Genomic DNA, 19,380 nt, shown 5'->3' with positions numbered 1-19,380 from the left:
AACCAAGTAATACAGTGTTGAGGTATTTATAGTCCTACACTTACACAGCTAACTTCCTTAACTAACTTCTTCTCTAATCTAATTACAAGTGGCAACATCTTATACACCAATATCCCTATTCTATCATCCCCCCGCAAACACATGATTCGAAGCTCGAAGCATGAGGTTGGTACAGTGAGTACGAAACAGAGGAGAACTCAACCCTTTAGTCAAAATATCAGCAAACTGCTCTTTAGATGACACAAACTGAACAGAAAGTTGTTTCTTGGCAACGCGTTCATGCACAAAATGAACATCAACCTCTATGTGCTTAGTGCGTTGATGTTGAACCAGATTAAAAGCCAAAGCAATGGTGGACAAATTATCACAAAATAAAACCGGAGGTGATGTAAGAGGAACCTGCAGAAGGACTAACAGTTGCTGAATCCAGTCTAATTCAGCGGAAGTAGAGGACAAGGCTCGATATTCAGCCTCTGTGGATGAGCGAGAAACTGTCAATTGTTTCTTTGATGACCAGGATATAGGATTGTTTCCTAAAAACACAGCCATGCCAGTGGTAGAACGCCTATCATTAGGGTCACCTGCCCAATCAGCATCACTAAAGGCTTTTAATTGGAGTGGTCCTTGTGAATAAAAGAGGCCATGATGAATGGTACCCTTTAAGTACCTCAAAATGCGTTTGACAGCAGTGAAATGAGCAATCATAGGCTGTTGCATGAATTGACATACTTGATGGACAGAAAATGCTATATCCGGCCTTGTAAATGTGAGGTACTGCAATGCACCTACTACACTCTTGTACAACGTTGGATTGTTATAAGGAGCACCATCATCTTTGAGAAGCCGTTTATAGGGCAAACAGGGAGTCTCACATGACTTGGACTCAAGCATCTTAGTTTTAGTAAGAAGATCCAAAATATATTTGGATTGAGACAAACATAAGCCATGTGCAGTGCGAGAGATTTGAATGCCCATAAAGAAATGCAGATCCCCCAAATCCTTGATATCAAATTCCTTGGTTAAAGCACTAATAACCTGTTGCATAGCTGCAGCTGCATTCCTTGTGATAATAATATCGTCCACATAAAGCAGTAAGATGACAATACCAGAGTCAACTGTCTTGACAAATAGGGAGGAGTCAGAATAAGTGTGCTGAAAACCCAAAAGAGGCAAGAACTTGGTAAATCTGTCATTCCAAGCTCGAGGGGCTTGCTTAAGTCCATATAGGGACTTGTGCAACTTGCAAACAAGGTGAGAAGTAGTGACATCAGCAAAACCAGGAGGCTGGGTCATATACACCTCTTCATCCAAAATGCCATGTAAAAAGGCATTCTTGACATCTAGTTGCCTAAGGGGCCAATTAAATTGAGCTGCCAAAGCCAATACTAGGCGAACCGTGGTAGGTTTAACCACAGGACTGAAGGTTTCCCCATAATCAAGACCCGGTTCTTGACTAAACCCTTTAGCAACAAGCCGAGCTTTATGGCGAGCTCTGATACCATGTTAACTATGATCAATCTTATACAGTAAGGAAGAATAAGAATGTAACAGACTTAGAGAGAGAGAGAGAGAGAGAGAAAGAAAGAACTTAGAGAGAAGATGAATATCTCTGATATATTTTCTTAACAACCAAGTAATACAGTGTTGAGGTATTTATAGTCCTACACTTACACAGCTAACTTCCTTAACTAACTTCTTCTCTAATCTAATTAAAAGTGGCAACATCTTATACACCAATATCCCTATTCTATCAATCCTCTCATGCGGTCTCTCTGTCCATTTTGCGTTACTTTGGCTCCTCGCTATTTATGGCGCGTTTACGTAACGATAATGAAAATATGAGAAATTGAATTGAGGAGAAACTGAATTGAGGAGGAGTTGGAATGAGGAGAAGTCAAAATCAGATTCCTGTTGAAGTTGTTTACTTAAATGTTCTGGAATTAGAATAGAATTCCATAAAGCTGTTTACTAATTCAGCAGAATCGGAATATAAACTAGTATGATTACTAAAATGCCCTTGTCTCAAATCAAATATTTTATATACTTTAATGGGTTTATAAAGGATAGTCTTGGAAATAAAAAAAGTAAGTGAGGGCATAAAGGGAACAAAAGTGTCATTCCGATTACCCAAACAATCAAGAATTGGATTACCACCTATATCTAGAGAATCCAATTCCACCAATACAAGGAATTGAATTCCAAAATTTATGTGGGCCCCACTGATTTTTTGATTCCTCCATGTTTAGTAAACACCGGAGTATTCCGTAATCGGAATTCAATTCCACATTCTCATTCCGATTACGGATACGTAAACGCGCCATTAGTGCATTGCAAAACTGATGAAGCAAATTAAAAAAAGAAAAAGAAAAAAGAGAGCTATATTCTGATCTAGAAAAAGGGTCATCGGGAACAGATAAAATCAAGGGCTGAGATTCAAGAATCAAGACATAACATAATTATTGGTCTGTGAAGAATATGCGTAGCAAGAAAAATGCTACGGATACTATATTGGTGTATCATAATGTGGCAAATGTCACATTAATTAATTATTTCATTGAATGTTAGTTGTATGCATCATTTGCCACATAAAACAATATACTAATTGAGTATAATATATGGTCTCTTTGGCATTGTTCGTATAATAATGATATCGGTCTCGAGCATGTTCTACAAAAATTTATACCAAACCTACCCACATGCAATTTAATGTGGAAGGGTGGCAATCTTTAATGTTTTGGGCCAATTTAGTTTCATTGCAATTGCATTGCTGCATTGCATGCCTTGTAAGGATAAACGCCTTTACAACCATCTCCCTCGCATGTTTGACAAGAATAATGGATACACAATTTGGTAAGAAAATATGTCTTTTCTAAAGTTTTCATTGACTTATATGCGTCGGTGGTCTCTATTTCATGTGGAAGGGGAAGACAAAAATACAGTATAGTGAACGCCAACAACAAAAGAAGCAAACCCAGCTACCCAAAACATGGCCAGCAGTATATAACCTAACTTTCTTTGGCCAAAACAGTGAGCGCCTAACTACAAAAGAAACAAAAATAAACCCCAAAGAAATGTGTTAGAGAAGCTAAACATTAGTGAAAAAGGGTTTGACTAAAACACATACATACACTTGAAAATACAATGATTAGGGTCCATTTGAATGACACATTTGTTCCATTTAGTAGTAAATTCAGCCCGTAAAATAGCGTAGCACCACTTCAAAGGTCTTATATAAACCATTTAATTAGTCTAATGCATCATCATATAATTGATCCAGTGCATCGTCTTATTAGTTGTTTTTAGATGTTTGCGTTTAGTATTTGTATTTTAAAAAACTTGACATGTTACACTAGTCAATTTGACAGGGTAGGGTCAACCCTTTTTAAGTTGACTAAGAAGTGAAGGGAAAGCGGCACCTCCATGGAAATCGATCTTTCTCATCTCATCTCATCAATCATCTTGATCCACGGTGGTCCTTGAGCCGAAGAAGTCAAACATTACATTAACGTAAGGCAAAATAATTTATATTGTGTTATCTTCTTCGCCATCTCTCTCACACTCTTTATCGGAGAGGTCTTTTGGCTGGTTTCCTGCTATGGAATTTGAAAGTTTAAAAGGCTTGTATAGCTTTATTTGCCATTGTAAAAGTTAAACACTGCTTGTGTTTATAGGGAAATGCTCCTAGATAGCACTATTTATCGTGACAAATTGAGAGTATGTTGATACTTTATGCGGTTTTTCATATTTATCTTTAAATCTAAATTTTCATATCCAAATCTGACACAATGAATAATCCACGGAAAATAGGTTTAGCAATAAGTCACTAGTTCAAACATTTTTCTCCTTATATTTTTTTCCAAACTGATATTCTAAATTACTCTAATCTATAAAAAGAAACTCTAACATAAGTGTAAAAAGCATACACAATTGCTTTGACTACCTAACATAACCACATCTACTTCTCTTTTAGGCTTGCTTGGTACCTATGATTGAATTGAAATTGATAACCTACTAAAATTAAAAGTAAGTTGAACTTGAAGGGAGATATTATAAAATTACAACCACCGAGAGAATATAAGATTGATTACTCATAAATAAAACTTAATAATTGCAAATGGTAGGATTCTAAAGAATAAATTTTCTTCATAGCTAATCATCTTCTAATTACCTCGAAAACGCGAGAGCTTAAAAAATTTGCTTGTGAGTTTGTGAGTGTGAGGGAATAAATGTCTATAACTAGTTACACATGAAAGAAATGGTTCCATTACATGCATGCTCTGCACAAACGCACAAACAAGATTTGAAGAGCATGAGTTGGATCAGCAGAACCAAGACCCGTGATTATTTCTTTAACATAATCAAATTGAATTTTGGGACCAAGTTTATAAACTTAGAAAAAGGATAAGATGAAGGAAAGATGGAATTTATAAGCACGCGATAACGGTTAAGTTTTTTTGGTCGCAAGGAGTGGCACAATTTAAACAAGTAGTTGAGATACTATACTAGTACTACTATTCACTACTTAGCCATGTCACATCACCTATCAAATATTTGCCTTCAATTATTTCATCACCCACCACCTGCCACTTATTTATGGACATCACTGTATATCTGATTAAACAAAATCTAAGCTTTGTTCCATCTTTATTTGCAAGAGAGAAAATGGATTTGGAGAAGCTGAGTCCACAACATAATAATTCATATGTTTAGGTGTGCATGGTAGGTAACCATGGTAATTTTTTGCACGATTCATTTACACAATATGTGAAAATAATAGATTTCAGATCAACTTGTTAACGAGTCATGTTATTATCAGATCATCCGTTAAAAACACAATAAAGTATCGTAAGGATCACCGTTAAGATAATGGGTATAATACGTAAACGACACGAACACGATCCATTTGCAAGGTCTAGATATAAGACACGACAATTTCTTGCATAAACCATTAACATGATGCGAAACCACACGACCCGTTAACGATTGGGGTCCTTATTGAGTCGCCTCTTAAGAACCCTTTAAGATAACAAATTTTACACGATACGATCTGTTAAGATACTAATTATGACACAAAAATAACAAAAACACAACAAAACATGACCGGATTGCCGGGTCTAGTGCTAGGTCATAACTGAGTTCTAGCAAGAACACTTTTGGTAGAAGAGCATTTTTTATAAATACTCTCAAATATGTAAAAGGACTTTTTCAGAAACGCTTTTAGACCGACGCTATTTTAGTGTTTGGCAGAACCAGCTATAAAAACATTTGGACTTCTACATTTCTAATTCAAAAAATTGGGAGGTGTTAACAGTTTGAAAAAGTCGTCACACTCTATCTTGGTGAAAGAAATTAAATTGGGATATATAACTCTTTAATTTGAAGGTATGATGAGGCGATAAATAAAAAAATTATGTCCAACACGAGCATAAAAGATGAATTATTCACGGTAAAAACTTATCCATTCTAACCCTTTATAAAATGGAAGAAATAGAAATAATGAGTTTTCTTCGTGTCTTATATTCTTTTCATTCCCACCAAATGAAAAATATTCACTTCTACTTCCGATATGTCTTAAAATTAGGAAGTCTTCTTCTATTACAATCTAATCATACATACCATGCATGCCCAATGTGACAAAGAAAAAATTATACTTCTAACAGAAGCATTTGTGAGTCAAAGTTGTTCCTACAAAATGAAAGATTTTTCCGTATGTTCAGAACACGAGCTTGTACTTATAATATAAGTGCATAGAAGTTTTTATATTCAGGTATTTCTTCACTTAAAAAATGTTCGTGTTTCAAGTAAACCGAAAAATTTCTCTTACAAAAGCAGATCCAACAACAAAAAAAATATCCAAAGTTTATGGCAAATTGACACTACATTCGAGAAGCAATAAATAAAGGAGCCCATTGTCCTCTAAGTTGAGGCCCCATAATTATTGGGACTAAAGGACAATAAAAAACAAACGTGACAAATTTTTATAGTGTATGACGAAAGAAAATAAAATTACAAGCCATAAAATGTCATAGTTCTTGATGGTTGGTGGAACCGTATTTCAATCCCAAATCCTTGAGGATTTGAACAACACCTTGCAAATCATTGGAGCCCAATTCAAGACAATCCCTTAAAAGCTCGCCCTCCACCACCTCGCTCTGCACCGTCTTCACCAAGTCTCTCAACGCTCCCTGCCACAGAACCCCAACCGTAGTGTCACACATTTTATAACACGTGTATATATTCGATAACACTCGCGTAAAAACACCGTTGTTCATGGATGCTACGGATTAAGTAACACGTGGCAATAAAATATTTTACAAAAATGATTCACCAGATATTTAAAGGGTCTGTTTGAAAGTGCTTCGGAAAAAAGTAAAAGTTAACCATCAAAATGTTTTTTATTATATTTGACCCAAAAACATAAACGTACTTGATATTTAGTTAAGGAGTGATACGGTGCGTACCGAATGATAGAACACTTTGAGGAGCCGACGGAGCAGCGAATTGGAAACCCTGAGGATACTTTGGTAATTCTGAGCGACCCAAGCGGCTCTATCGGAATCCGATTTCCTCTGAGTCAAGTCACCCAGCCACCTCAGCAACTCGTTCGCGTCCGAAACGGCGTATACCACCTCCGTATAGGGGAAGTCCCTCCACGCGTAGTTCCTGAGGTAGTCCCAGCCGGCGGACCGCATGAACCCCCACACGCCCATCTCGAGCCCCCGCTCCAGCTTCGACGCGACGGCCCTGGCCCGCTCCGATCCCGAAATGTCGCCGCGTGATGCGCGGAGGTTGGCCACGCGCGTCATGAGCGAGTGGGCGAGGGAGAAGAGGGTTCGGTACTGAGAGTAGGAGAAGGATTGGGAGGGCTGTGCTGTGGTCAGGAGGAGAACGGTGAGGAAGAGAAGGGTGGGGCGCGACGGCGTCGTTTTCGCCATAGGGTTTTCTGGAGCTCTGAAAGGGACTGATGAGTGATCGACGGTTGAAAACGTTTGACACTTTTTCGTTCCGGAAATTGGAAGCGAAGAATGGTTGGTGGGTCCTACTACTGGTGGGCTGATGATGAGCCCAAGGGAACTTTTCGTTATTGGGCTTTATTTAGATGCCCAATAATATTTCGGGTTTTACATTTTCACAAGCGAATATTAACGTGTGGCCTTAACACTACTTTGCACTCATAGACGGTTTAATCAATCCATTAAATTAGTTGATTTCATGCTTTAGCTTTTTCACATGCTTTAGCTTTTTCATGCATAGTTGATTTCAGACACTATCACACTGATATCCTTATTTCATGTAAGTTATTTTCAACTATTGCTTTTCACTCTAACGTAACTTCTAAAAGTTCTCGTTATGCAACTAAATACCAAATTTGCTTACGCATACTGAAAAATAATGTCAAATGCACATACATGGATTAAAAAACCATAGTTGATGAGTGATTGTCTCTCAAGATGCGAAAACCACATCCATGTAACAGTAGTACTACAAATCACAAAGTTCTAATGAACCGCGTTGTGTTGAATACTCTATTATATGGACTCGATGAAACTCTATAATATTTAGTCCACTTTTAAGTATGATTATTTAATTAATGAAAAAGTGTTTCATGATCACAAGGTGACTTGCCTATTTATAGAAATAAAGATGTCTCTTTTGAAAATATGTGATTATCCATAAAGTCTCAAACGTTGCAATTCTTTATTTGAAGAGCCATCATTCCAAAAAAAAAAAAAAAAAACATCCTTCTAATTTTCATTTAATTGATCAATTTAATATTATAATAAAATATTAAATTTCCAACGAAGTGCACGTAGACAATGTTCTAACTGGTGTTTATGAAAAGTAACCGAAAATTGCATACCTTTCATAGCCTCTCTAATTTGTTTCTTTGTAGTGTTGGTCTCTTGTACACAACCAATTGGATATGCGATATAGATTTCGATGAGGATAAACCCCACCACAAAGATCTGGTTTATTCTTTTTTGTGGTTGAGTCTTGCTTTCAATATATGTTATATGGCAATTTATCGATATTCAATTGATATGTCGAAAATATCGACAAAAACTGCCAAGTTTCGTTGATATCCTTTAAAGTTTAGACTTCATCCTACTTCTAAATCTTTCTCTAAGAGCTTGTTTGGTACTCTACTTGAATTCAACTTTTTAAACTCAAAACAATTTTCAAGTTTTAAGCCTTAAAAACTTGTTTGGTATGACTGTTTTTAAAAAACTGAACTTAAGACTAACTAAAAAATATAGTATATTCTTTAAAAACATAAAAAAAATGAGTTTTTAGAGTTTTTAAACTTAAACTTATTCATTTATTTTCTCTCCCTCTTCCCCTCTCACTCCAAATATATCTCTCTCTCTTCCTCTTCTCTCCTCTTTTTTATATTTTTTTATTTTTTATCTTTTTCGTCTCTCATCCAATCCGCTATCTTCATTCTCTCACTCATCTTCCTTTCTATCTCATCTGATCCTCTCTTCTTTCTCTTTCCTTCAATCATCTTGTATTTTCTTCCCTCCTCTCTCCTCTTTCTCTTTCTCATGCGACCCTTTCTTTTTAGATATTTTTGTCTAGTTTAAGTCTTAAGATTTAGAAATTCTAAATAGCAAACCAATCAAGTTTTTGAATTTAAAAAAAAAATTGTTTTCAAGAAATGTTCTTAAGAAATGTTTTGAAAAATGATAAAAAAATTCAAATAGGATACCAAATAGGCCCTAACGTTTCCGATATTTTCACATAAATCTCGACCATGTCGAATAAATTTTAAACACTGAGTGCTAGTAACCATATCTTTTTTGAGCTAAACGATATTCTAATGCAATCTAAATTATATACAATGAAGATTCAAACTTGATATGTAATAACACACAACACACCATTTAGATAATTCAGATACATCTAAATTGCGTAATGAAACAAATATTCTAATTAAATTTCCTTGCTTTATATAATGAAACAAAAATAATATCTTTTTCATTAGAGGCTAAGCTTATGGCTAAGGTTTTTCTACGTACATTTTCTACGTACACACGCATTTGTACTAGTGTTAATTGAAAAGCGGACGACAATGACCTAAATATAAGATATATTGGTGTCCTTCATCGCCACACGTGGAACTTGTGATGATCATGATATGTACCCTACAGACTGGTGACATAACCCCTACAGCCTGGATCGCGTGAACAGTGAAAGAAAAGTGTTCAATCACTAAGTCTATCTACAAGAGATTCTTGAGTACGGACGTAGTCGGAGTGGTATATTTATGAGCCAGGTGGATTCTCTCCGAATTCTATTTTTGAGAATTCTGAAAATCTTCAAATTGTGTTCGTTTATCGTATATCGTGTAGTTAGTTTTCGTCAAGTACTATTTATATTTAATTTAAAATAAAATTATTTTAAATGATTTCTAAATCTACGATGTACGACGAACGAATATGATTTGAGAATATCCAAGATCCTTACAAAGAGGATCTGGGGAGAATCCTCATTCATTTATGAGAGGGGGAATGGGACCAGGTGGGGGAAGTTGTGGACCTCAATAGCGAGGGGTGGGGTATGGGGTGGTTTTTGTGACTACGGTTGTAGAAAACATGTAATCACGGGTATCGGATCACATAATTTCTCTTAGTTAGAGTTTCTTGTATTTTATTGGGCTATTACTATCTGAACTATTTTCTTGGAATATTGCTATCCGCACAAAGTTTAAATGACAATTTGATTGTAATGAGCAATATAATTAACGTAATGCTTGTTACTTAATGAGTTTGCACTGCTTTTAGCGATCAGCTCTATTAGTCCCCACCTTAGATGTGTCATATATATAGTGGCATAGTAGCGTCGGGCCTCAAATTTGTTTGAGTAATGAGGTTGTTGATCGTTGATGAATGAGTTGATTGATGAGTCCCTCCTCGGCATAATTAATTTTGTCGTGGCCACACTAGAGTGATGGTTGGAGGTGATTTTCGCCTTGTGTGATGAATTATGTGGTCTTGTCTACTAATGAGGACTTTATGCGGTCTCACTCCTACGCGATAACTTTATGTGGCCTCACTATTTGGAGATGATCTATTGTAGTCGCTGATTCATCGTAGATTATTTTCTTGATCAGTGGAGTAATGTACCCATTTAACACTTCTAAATTAGTTTCAATCCAAAAGAGCGCGTTTACACATTAAAGCTCGCTCTAGAAATATAATTATTCTTTAAGAATATAGTTGTGATAGAAACCAAACACTTGCCAACAACGAATCCACATCCATATCGAAATCCTCACTCTCTTAAAAACATGTGGTTAAACTGAATGCAGTGTTTTTATGAAAATGGCGAATGGCGCTGATCGATAATGGTTTTTTTTTTTATTCATTGTGTTTTAGATTCAATCTCTACTCTCATTTCGTAGTTCTAAAGACACATATTTGTATATTAATGCTGTTATACTCCTCTTTTTTAATGTGTATGATATAAACACATCCAATTAGTAAGAATATAAAAATTGACCACAAAATACATCCATTTAGTATAAAAATTTAGAATTTATTTGGAATTTTGAGATCTCATCAAGTCTGAAAAAATTTGCATAAAGTTGGATTAGAAATTTGGAATTTTTCGAATTTCTAGATACATTGCAAATGCTCAAATTTGAGAACTTTTGGATTTGGAATTAAAATTTTTTGGGTCAGAATCGGAAGTTTAAATCCAAATTGCTCCAACACATATGGTCCCATAATAATATACGGTACAAAATAAAGTTGTTTATTTATTTTCTAGTGTTTCTGAAAGACTCAAACTATTCTTAAAGATTAAAATGAAAAGAAAAAGAAAAACCCTTATTTCCTGCATTAAATCAAGAAAGGAGGAGTATTTTGAACTCTAATTTTAGTAAATTCACAAAACACCAATTCACTAAGAAATTGTGCAATGTTGGTGGTGTGGACCGGGTCACATACAAACACAGCTCACTGCAAGTCCTATGTTTTATAACCCCTTCTGAGCATATATAAATTATACGAACCAAAAGTTTTTTTTTGAATTGGATGCAAATGTTTGGTTAGGTGTCATCATCTCTTCTGCATGGCCAAACCAAAACAAAACAAAAACACAAAACAGCAATGTATGTCTCCACTCTCCCTCTTTGTGGATAATCTTCATCACAATCTGATTGAATTTTGAGATTTTTCTGCATCCTTTGGTGTGACCACAGCCACCTCCCAAAATATCGGTTGCCCAACTTGCCACCCCCACGTACGTACATCCATTCTCCAAGCCCGTCTTCTGGTTTTTATAAAATCGCTTCTCTGAAAAGCAAAAGCACTCTCAAATCCCAACTGAGATCTGCATTCTGCATAGCTATCTGGTCAGTCTCCTCCATTCGCTTTCTCTCTTCTCATTTTTTTATAATACATTTTGTCTTTCGTTGAATTGTTGTTCCCATGATTCTTGGCTTCTTGTTTTCTAGAAGATGTGCCGTTGTGTATTTTTTCATGGGATTTTGATTTTGTTTGTGTTAATTTTGTCGGGACATGCAAAACAATCAACTTGATCATGGTTTTTTCCCCCTTTTTTTCCCTTTTTCAAATGATATTTTATTGGGGTATTATTTTGTCACTTCAAAAATTAATTACTGTACAGAAAAATGTATCATGAATCTTTCACTTCTGCAATTTATTTTTTAACTCTGGATAATATACATGAGTGGTTAATTTCTTTTAATTCCCTGAATTACTGCAGTATGAATATATTTACACTGCATATATTAACACTATCTAAATTACTACAGTATTTGCTGCTGAATTTTTATTTCTTGGTTTATGACAAACATGGCAGGTGTTTGCATATAGGGGTGTGATATCCACACATCCCATTTTACTTCTCACACACCTTTTTAATTTTCGACTTTCGGATCAGATGAATTGAAGAAGATCAACGGATAGAAATTATCAAAGGGTGTGTGAGAAGTAAAATGGGGTGTGTGGATAGCACACCCCTTGCATATATTGCAGTAATTAAAATAAGTGATTGGATATCGAAAATGTGCTCGAAGATATGTATTACAGAAGAAAACTAATTGTTTTTGAGACATACCTTAACAAATATGTTGTTACAATTTGAGTGCTTTTGCTTTTAACACATTTGTGTTGAAGTGGTTGAGGATGAATAATCTGCTAGAAGTTTTGTAGTATGAGAGCTGATGCACGACTCAAATGACCTATAGAAATTTGCAAATTGCAGCTTTTTCTGCAGGACAAGCATATGCCAGGAAATAATTATAACTGCAATCCTTCCACACCAAGAAGTAGATTGGAAAGGCTTCTCAGGGAAAGAGAGCTAAGGAGATCAAACCGCGTTTCGCAATCAAATGAAGATGGAAACAGACAGGCAGAATTCGTAGGGAGTGATGCATTTTTCACCGAGGGTGAAAATTTAGGTGTATCCAGTGAGGACGATTTTCCGGAAGGAGTTTCAGCAACAAAATTTTTTATTGATGGATGTGAATGGAAAGAGGGACGGCCTCCTAAACAGCGTTTACTGGTGGTGGCTAATAGGTTACCTGTCTCTGCTGTTAGGAAGGGAGAGGACTCATGGCAGCTTGAGATAAGTGTCGGAGGACTAGTCAGTGCACTTTTAGGTATGTGATAATCATCTTGCCTTACTCCTTTGGACTGTCCTTTTATTTTACTGGCGTTTTTCGCGTTACCTCCTAAATTTTATGTTAGGCTATAGATTTTAGAGGTTAGACCATTTGACTTTCAATAATGGCATAATCAATGCTGCGTTAATCTGGATTGTCTTCTTGAAGGCGTGAAGGAGTTCGATGCCAGGTGGATTGGTTGGGCTGGTGTAAATGTACCAGATAGTGTTGGACAAAAAGCATTGACTAAAGCTTTAGCTGAAAAGGTACAAAATCTTGGCTTGCAATTTTCACAAAATTTAGGCTACTACGTTTTTGAACTGCGCACACACACGGTATTACACACAAGCTGTTTGATTATGCATCGAAGATAAAAAACTTTATTTACTGCAGAGGTGCATCCCGGTGTTTCTTGACGAAGAAATTGTTCATCAATATTACAATGGCTACTGTAACAACATCTTGTGGCCTCTTTTCCATTATCTTGGACTTCCACAAGAAGACCGCCTTGCAACCACCCGAAGTTTCCAATCTCAGTTTGATGCGTATAAGAAGGCAAACCAAATGTTTGCTGATGTTGTACATGAACACTACCAGGAGGGGGATGTCGTTTGGTGCCATGATTACCACCTAATGTTTCTTCCTAAATGCCTAAAAGAACATAACAACAAAATGAAAGTTGGTTGGTTTCTCCATACACCTTTTCCTTCCTCAGAAATACATAGGACGCTGCCATCTCGGTCAGAACTATTGAGATCGGTTCTTGCTGCTGATTTGGTTGGGTAAGACATGTATTTCCCAGAAAAGTATTTTGAAATGCTTGTTCCACGTTATATTTCATAAAATTAATTTGGTACTTATATGACATTTATTGTTCTACAAGACAATTTCTTCAGATTTCCTCCGGTTTTGATGTTGGAGAGATAAAAATTTAAGTAGTGAATAAATTTTAATCAACCTATTGTTTTGCCTGCTTATGAGCAGATTACGCTCTCATTACACAATAAAATGTTGTCAATATTCTGTTGTGAAATGTATTCTGTAAGTTATCGTCTTATGTTGTGTCTGAAGACCACAAGGGTTTTGATGGGGGGATTTTTCAACTTCCAGTTTCCATACATATGATTATGCAAGGCACTTTGTCAGTGCTTGCACTCGTATTCTTGGTTTAGAGGGTACACCTGAAGGAGTAGAGAATCAAGGAAAGCTGACTCGCGTGGCCGCGGTATGTATAAGCCCTTCACATTTTCATTTTCCTCATTGTTATCAGTTAACCTCTTCAATCAGACCGTTATCAGCATATAAAATTTCATCGATAAGAGTTTTCTCACTTAATTCATCCTTGTGGTAACTGGTTTCCCCAATGAAATTGTAGTTTCCAATTGGGATAGACTCAGACAGATTTATCCGAGCTCTAGAACTACCTCAAGTCCAGGACCACATGAAAGAACTGAAAGAAAGATTTGCTGGAAGAAAAGTAAGAAATGATTACATTTTCCTTCAGAACTTAAACCACCATTTATTTTGTTTATTTAAATTGAACCGCATCCTGTGGCAGCATATCTAAACTTTTACATTAAGCCTCTTCTGCAAGGCACATGAGCCACACCTATTGTTTACCCTACTTCGCGTGTGTGCCTCTTATGCGATGTTACTTGTTGGTGTTGAAATTTGGCGATCATTTCATGTATTCATGGCTCTACACATGACAATAATTTGTTCTTTGTCAACGGTTCTGATTCTGAATCCATGGTCTACAGCTATGAGCTTACACTTACCATGTTTATTTTATTTTGTAAATACATAAGTGTTTCCTGTCAACCATCTGACAGGTAATGTTGGGTGTTGATCGTCTCGATATGATCAAGGGGATTCCTCAAAAGATTTTGGCGTTTGAGAAATTTCTCGAGGAAAACCTGAACTGGCGTGATAAAGTAGTCTTGCTGCAAATTGCTGTACCAACAAGAACAGACGTTCCTGAGTGTAGGTTCCTTCTCAATATACCTGCAGCCTTAAGTTGGTAGAATTATTGCATTTCTCCTCATCAATCTATGGTTTTTATCCTCATTTTCCCCCTGTCCTCCCTTTGATAGCCCTGTCATAAAAGTTTAATTACTTTTTTTCCTCAAAAGCTACAATCACCTTGAAGAATTTGATATCCGTTTATGCTATGTGGTTTCACACACAGATCAAAAGCTCACGAGTCAGGTTCATGAGATTGTCGGACGCATTAATGGGAGGTTTGGAACTCTTACTGCTGTTCCAATACATCATCTGGTTTGTATTTATCTTTTTGACCTCTTGTTTTGTATCTGTAAAGACTCTTTTCACAGTAGTAGATAACTAGATACAGAATAGAACAAGATATTTTGTTGAGTGCTGTGTCGGATAATTTATGAATTGTGTAAGTTGGCTTGTCAGTTCCTGAAACTTAGGAAGGCATTCCGGATGTAAGATTAGATATTCGTAAACTATTGTGTCTATATAGTTAGTAGTTGAAAGCATGATACCCTGCCATGTAATATGGACGTTGAAGACGTAGTTGCACTACTCTCTCACCTTGAGCTAACTCGCAGGCGCGGCTTTAGAACTTTTTCTTTAGTTCTAAAGGCGTTAATAGCTTATGATAGAATGGCAATTTCTTGCATCTCGGGATTAATTCAGATGGCATTTTAGAGAGTAAGTAGCTTAAAGTGTAAGCTCGAAACCAGCCTTTGCCCTTACAAAATTATAGATAGGTTTTTGCTTTTACCGGTTGTTTTGTGAATCTAGTGGTTAACTCATATGTGAAGATTTCTAAAGCATCTTCTTCTTTATTTACAGGATCGATCTCTTGACTTTCACGCATTATGTGCACTATACGCTGTTACTGGTACTCTTTTTTGTGCCGTAACACTCACAGTATTCATCATTGTTGTCTTTAATGCTTAATAAACTTTTTGAAGTATTTCCGCTTCTGATAAAACCATTAGAAATAGATACTCTTTTGTTACCCAAATATGAGGTGGTCGAGGCACTGAAATTGTTAAACTAGATGCCATGATAAACATTGCATATCTAAGTATAGCAGCGCCCCCAGAAATGGATATACAGAATGCGGTTCATCCTGCGTTATACACTTTACATATTTAAGGACGTAATTACTCTGGTCCTATAGCTAGCTAGCCAAGCATATTTTGTTTTTTTGTATAACAAGCCACATCTAATCGAGCTTTGCACGTTTATAAATTCTCTATGCTTGACCACTATTTTCAGATGTAGCGCTTGTTACATCTTTAAGGGATGGAATGAATCTTGTGAGCTATGAGTTTGTTGCTTGTCAAGCTTCCAAGAAAGGAGTTCTCATTTTAAGCGAGGTAATTTAAGGTCCCATGATTCAGTTTTAATTGATTATGATTTCGCTTCATCTAAATAACGCGAAATGCTAAAAGGAGTTGCTTATTTAGGAAGAAGTGGAAGGTGTTAAAGGAGCAGAATTAGTTCAAGTGGTTTTAGTTTATGTTCTAAATCAGTGTGTTCATATCTAGTTTGCAGGTGCAGCACAGTCTCTTGGTGCTGGGGCTATATTAGTGAATCCTTGGAATATCACTGAAGTCGCAGCTTCCATAGGTTATGCTTTGAATATGGCAGCTGATGAAAGAGAAAAGCGTCACCATCATAACTTCATGCACGTAACAACTCACACGTCGCAAGAGTGGGCTGCAACCTTTGTAAGGTATTGATCGACTCCCAGTGCTGTACTTTTTATAGCTTTCATTTATGCAGTGGGACGCAACCATCATAACTTGCCTTTTTCTCCAAGTTAATGCTTCATGGTGAATTTTTCATTTACATAGTGAACTCAATGATACAATTGTCGAAGCTCAACTAAGGACGAGACAGGTTCCCCCCATACTTCCAATCAAAGTAGCAGTTGATCGTTATTTGCAATCCAGCAATCGATTACTTATACTGGTAGACTCTGCATACTATTTTTTTCCTTTTCGTTATTGGTAATCGGATTTTAATATTTAGATTTTCTTCATCATGTTCGTTGTGATTGTGTTTGTATTACAGGGATTCAATGCCACTTTAACTGAACCGAAAGACACGTTTGGGAGAAGGGGTGGCCAAATCAGAGAAATGGAACTTAAATTGCACCCAGATCTCAAGGAACCCTTGAAAAAAATTTGTGATGACTCTAAGACAACAATTGTTGTTCTCAGTGGAAGTGACAGAAGCGTCTTGGACTATGTACCCTTACTTTCTTCAGTGATTCTTTATTTCTGACCCCTTGCATGTTGTGTTTGGGACTAACAGCTTCCTATACAGAACTTCGGTGATTACAACATGTGGTTGGCAGCAGAAAATGGGATGTTCTTACGTCTTACAATGGGAGAATGGATGACAACAATGCCAGAAAATTTGAATATGGATTGGGTTGACAGCGTCAAGGTTCATATTGCAACTATATACCAATTAACTATCTTTGGGATGAATTTCATTTGTAAACTGGAATTCCTGATATTTGTTCATGATTTCAGCATGTTTTTGAGTACTTTACTGAGAGAACACCACGGTCACATTTTGAGCTTCGTGAAACTTCACTTGTATGGAACTACAAGTATGCAGGTACCCGAGAATGTCTTTATTCTTTTGGTTAATGACTGTCATGGAGCTTCGTTTTTGTTTCATCCATTGTCAATTTTATCCATCACTATATCTATGATTACAGATATTGAGTTTGGAAGGCTCCAAGCGAGAGATCTGCTGCAGCATCTGTGGACAGGCCCGATCTCAAATGCATCTGTTGATGTCGTCCAAGGTGGTCGATCTGTGGAGGTCCGAGCAGTTGGTGTTACAAAGGTACATGCATTTTAATTAGATGGGAGTCCTGCTTTCCATAATTTACATCAATTGGAACAAACAAATTGTCCTATTTGTTCTTCCTATGTGCTGTTTCAATGTATATGCAGGGTGCAGCTATCGATCGTATTTTAGGAGAAATAGTTCATAACAAAGGCATGAAGGCACCGATCGATTATGTCCTCTGCATTGGACACTTTCTACCAAAGGTGCGTTTCTTCTTGACCAGTTGACCTAATCATCATTTTTTCCATAAAACTTCTTATACACGAAAATGTAGTTTGGAATCAATTTTGCATCCCTTGAGCGCGGTGATGGATATATGAAATCATGCACATGGATTCATTGGTTTAGGACGAAGATGTCTATACATTTTTTGAACCAGAGCTTCCTGTTGAGGCACCTCCAACTGTTCCTACAAGACCTCCTTCACCCACTCCAGGCATGTCATCTGCGCCACTGCCAAGGATTTCAACGAGTAAAAGTAACTCAAAGGCAGCTCGCCTTAAGAAACAACGGTCCTTGTCAACCTTAGAAAAGAGAGCTAGTATCCATGCAATCGGGAGTGCTTGGAGGCCAACGTTAATGCGTGATAAAATGTCACTCCACGAAGGTTCTTCCGTGCTTGACCTCAAGGGTGACAATTACTTCTCATGCGCTGTTGGGCGAAAGAGATCAAGTGCACGATATCTCCTTGGATCGTCAGACGACGTTGTCACACTGTTGAAAGAGCTGGCTGAAGGTTCATGAGGAGGTTGATTGTATAAGAGCCTAACTTTCAATGCTGCTCAAGTCATTGAGATGCAGATAGCATGGTATTGTTGTGACAGAATTTGGAACATTTCTTTCACAAGTACACACCAGTTTCTCCACACACACACCCAGAACGCCGCCCCCGAACACCATACATACACCATTTCCGACTTGATCAGCTAGACGGATTCTGAAATCTGCAGGAATTTGTTTCTGTAGCTAGAAGAAAACAAAATATTGCACATATAAAAGTATTCAGATCATATTCTTCATGAAATTCGAACAAGTCGAAAGGAAGAAAAAATAAATTGATATGGTTCCCATCATATGAATCCAAATTTTGCAACTATATATGCTTATTGTTTAATTACATTATGTTTTTTTTTTCTGCCGTGGTGGATTTATCATTAGCAATTATAATTTAGCATTATTCGATGGTTCAAAAAACATGGTTATGCACACTAGTCACTGGGTCAGGTCTTCAAAGGCTGGTCTCTCTTATCACATGGTGGAGCAGCCTAAACGAATTTGGATCTTCTCTGGACCTTAGTGTTCGGAGCCTAAGAACCAAATCGGAGTCCTTGGTTTGTGGAAAAAGAAATTGGAGCTTTTAGTTTGTGTGAAGTAGCTAGTGAAATAAGTTAATTGGAATCGTCAAATACAATTTGAGTGGTCCAGATTGCCTAATCTTTAAGCTCTGGACAGTAAGATCCGGAGTGGAACAATGTCAAAAAAAAAAAAAATAACTGTGGTAAACTAAAACAAAAAAGACAGATTTTCTATTCTCTCTTTTAATTAAAATAAAAATAAAATAAAAAGCCACAGCTTGCAAATTTGTCCTTAAATGAACAGTCCCAAAAAGGGATTTTTTTTTTTTTTTTTTTTTTTTGTAGTGCATACATATAGACATTCTTGCGCCAGATCCAAGAATTTTACCCTGAAAGGTTATGGCTAGAAGTTTCAAAAAAATTTAGACGAAAATAAAAATGTAAAATTAGAGGAAAATTGGACAAAATTATCATTTTCCATATAATTTGAATATTCTAGTCGTTGAAATGACCAATTTTAGTATGACGTCGATTTTTGATCGATGTGTTGTTAATCTTTAATTGCTACATCATCGATATTTGATTTGATCGTTGTCTTGT

General features: G+C 36.6%; 2 protein-coding genes across 2 annotated transcripts; one reads left to right on the top strand and one right to left on the bottom strand.

Annotated features, from left to right (window-relative positions):
• Positions 1-5,802: 5,802 nt before the first annotated feature.
• Positions 5,803-6,998, bottom strand: LOC126584848 (uncharacterized). Its single transcript, XM_050249218.1, has 2 exons — positions 6,462-6,998; positions 5,803-6,185 (listed from the first exon to the last, which is right to left on the bottom strand). Exons 1-2 carry the CDS (start codon positions 6,933-6,935, stop codon positions 6,024-6,026), a joined length of 636 nt encoding a protein of 211 aa, XP_050105175.1. The 5' UTR covers positions 6,936-6,998; the 3' UTR covers positions 5,803-6,023.
• Positions 6,999-11,027: 4,029 nt separating this feature from the next.
• LOC126584148 (alpha,alpha-trehalose-phosphate synthase [UDP-forming] 1-like) lies at positions 11,028-18,558 on the top strand. The gene is made up of 18 exons (XM_050248618.1): positions 11,028-11,359; positions 12,235-12,631; positions 12,803-12,900; positions 13,028-13,416; positions 13,745-13,859; positions 14,010-14,111; positions 14,467-14,617; positions 14,823-14,911; positions 15,458-15,506; positions 15,890-15,990; positions 16,162-16,349; positions 16,471-16,588; positions 16,691-16,867; positions 16,946-17,068; positions 17,158-17,245; positions 17,349-17,479; positions 17,590-17,688; positions 17,834-18,558. Exons 2-18 carry the CDS (start codon positions 12,256-12,258, stop codon positions 18,227-18,229), a joined length of 2,790 nt encoding a protein of 929 aa, XP_050104575.1. The 5' UTR covers positions 11,028-11,359; positions 12,235-12,255; the 3' UTR covers positions 18,230-18,558.
• The last annotated feature ends 822 nt before the right edge of the window (positions 18,559-19,380 follow it).

The sequence above is a fragment of the Malus sylvestris genome, chromosome 10, assembly GCF_916048215.2.
Source record: "Malus sylvestris chromosome 10, drMalSylv7.2, whole genome shotgun sequence".
Taxonomy (NCBI): Eukaryota; Viridiplantae; Streptophyta; class Magnoliopsida; order Rosales; family Rosaceae; genus Malus; species Malus sylvestris.
The sequence above is the reverse complement of the archived record's forward strand: the minus strand, read 5'-3'. Positions and strand labels throughout refer to the sequence as shown.

Bases quoted from the DNA above. Each gene is read 5' to 3' on its own strand.
- LOC126584848 (XM_050249218.1), bottom strand. From the start codon at position 6,935: ATGGCGAAAACGACGCCGTCGCGCCCCACCCTTCTCTTCCTCACCGTT. The intron at 6,186-6,461 runs GTACGCACCGTA...GTTCTGTGGCAG, and splicing joins TCAAAGTGTTCTATCATTCG to GGAGCGTTGAGAGACTTGGT.
- LOC126584148 (XM_050248618.1), top strand. From the start codon at position 12,256: ATGCCAGGAAATAATTATAACTGCAATCCTTCCACACCAAGAAGTAGA. The intron at 14,112-14,466 runs GTAAGAAATGAT...ACCATCTGACAG, and splicing joins AAAGATTTGCTGGAAGAAAA to GTAATGTTGGGTGTTGATCG. The intron at 17,689-17,833 runs GTGCGTTTCTTC...TCATTGGTTTAG, and splicing joins TTGGACACTTTCTACCAAAG to GACGAAGATGTCTATACATT.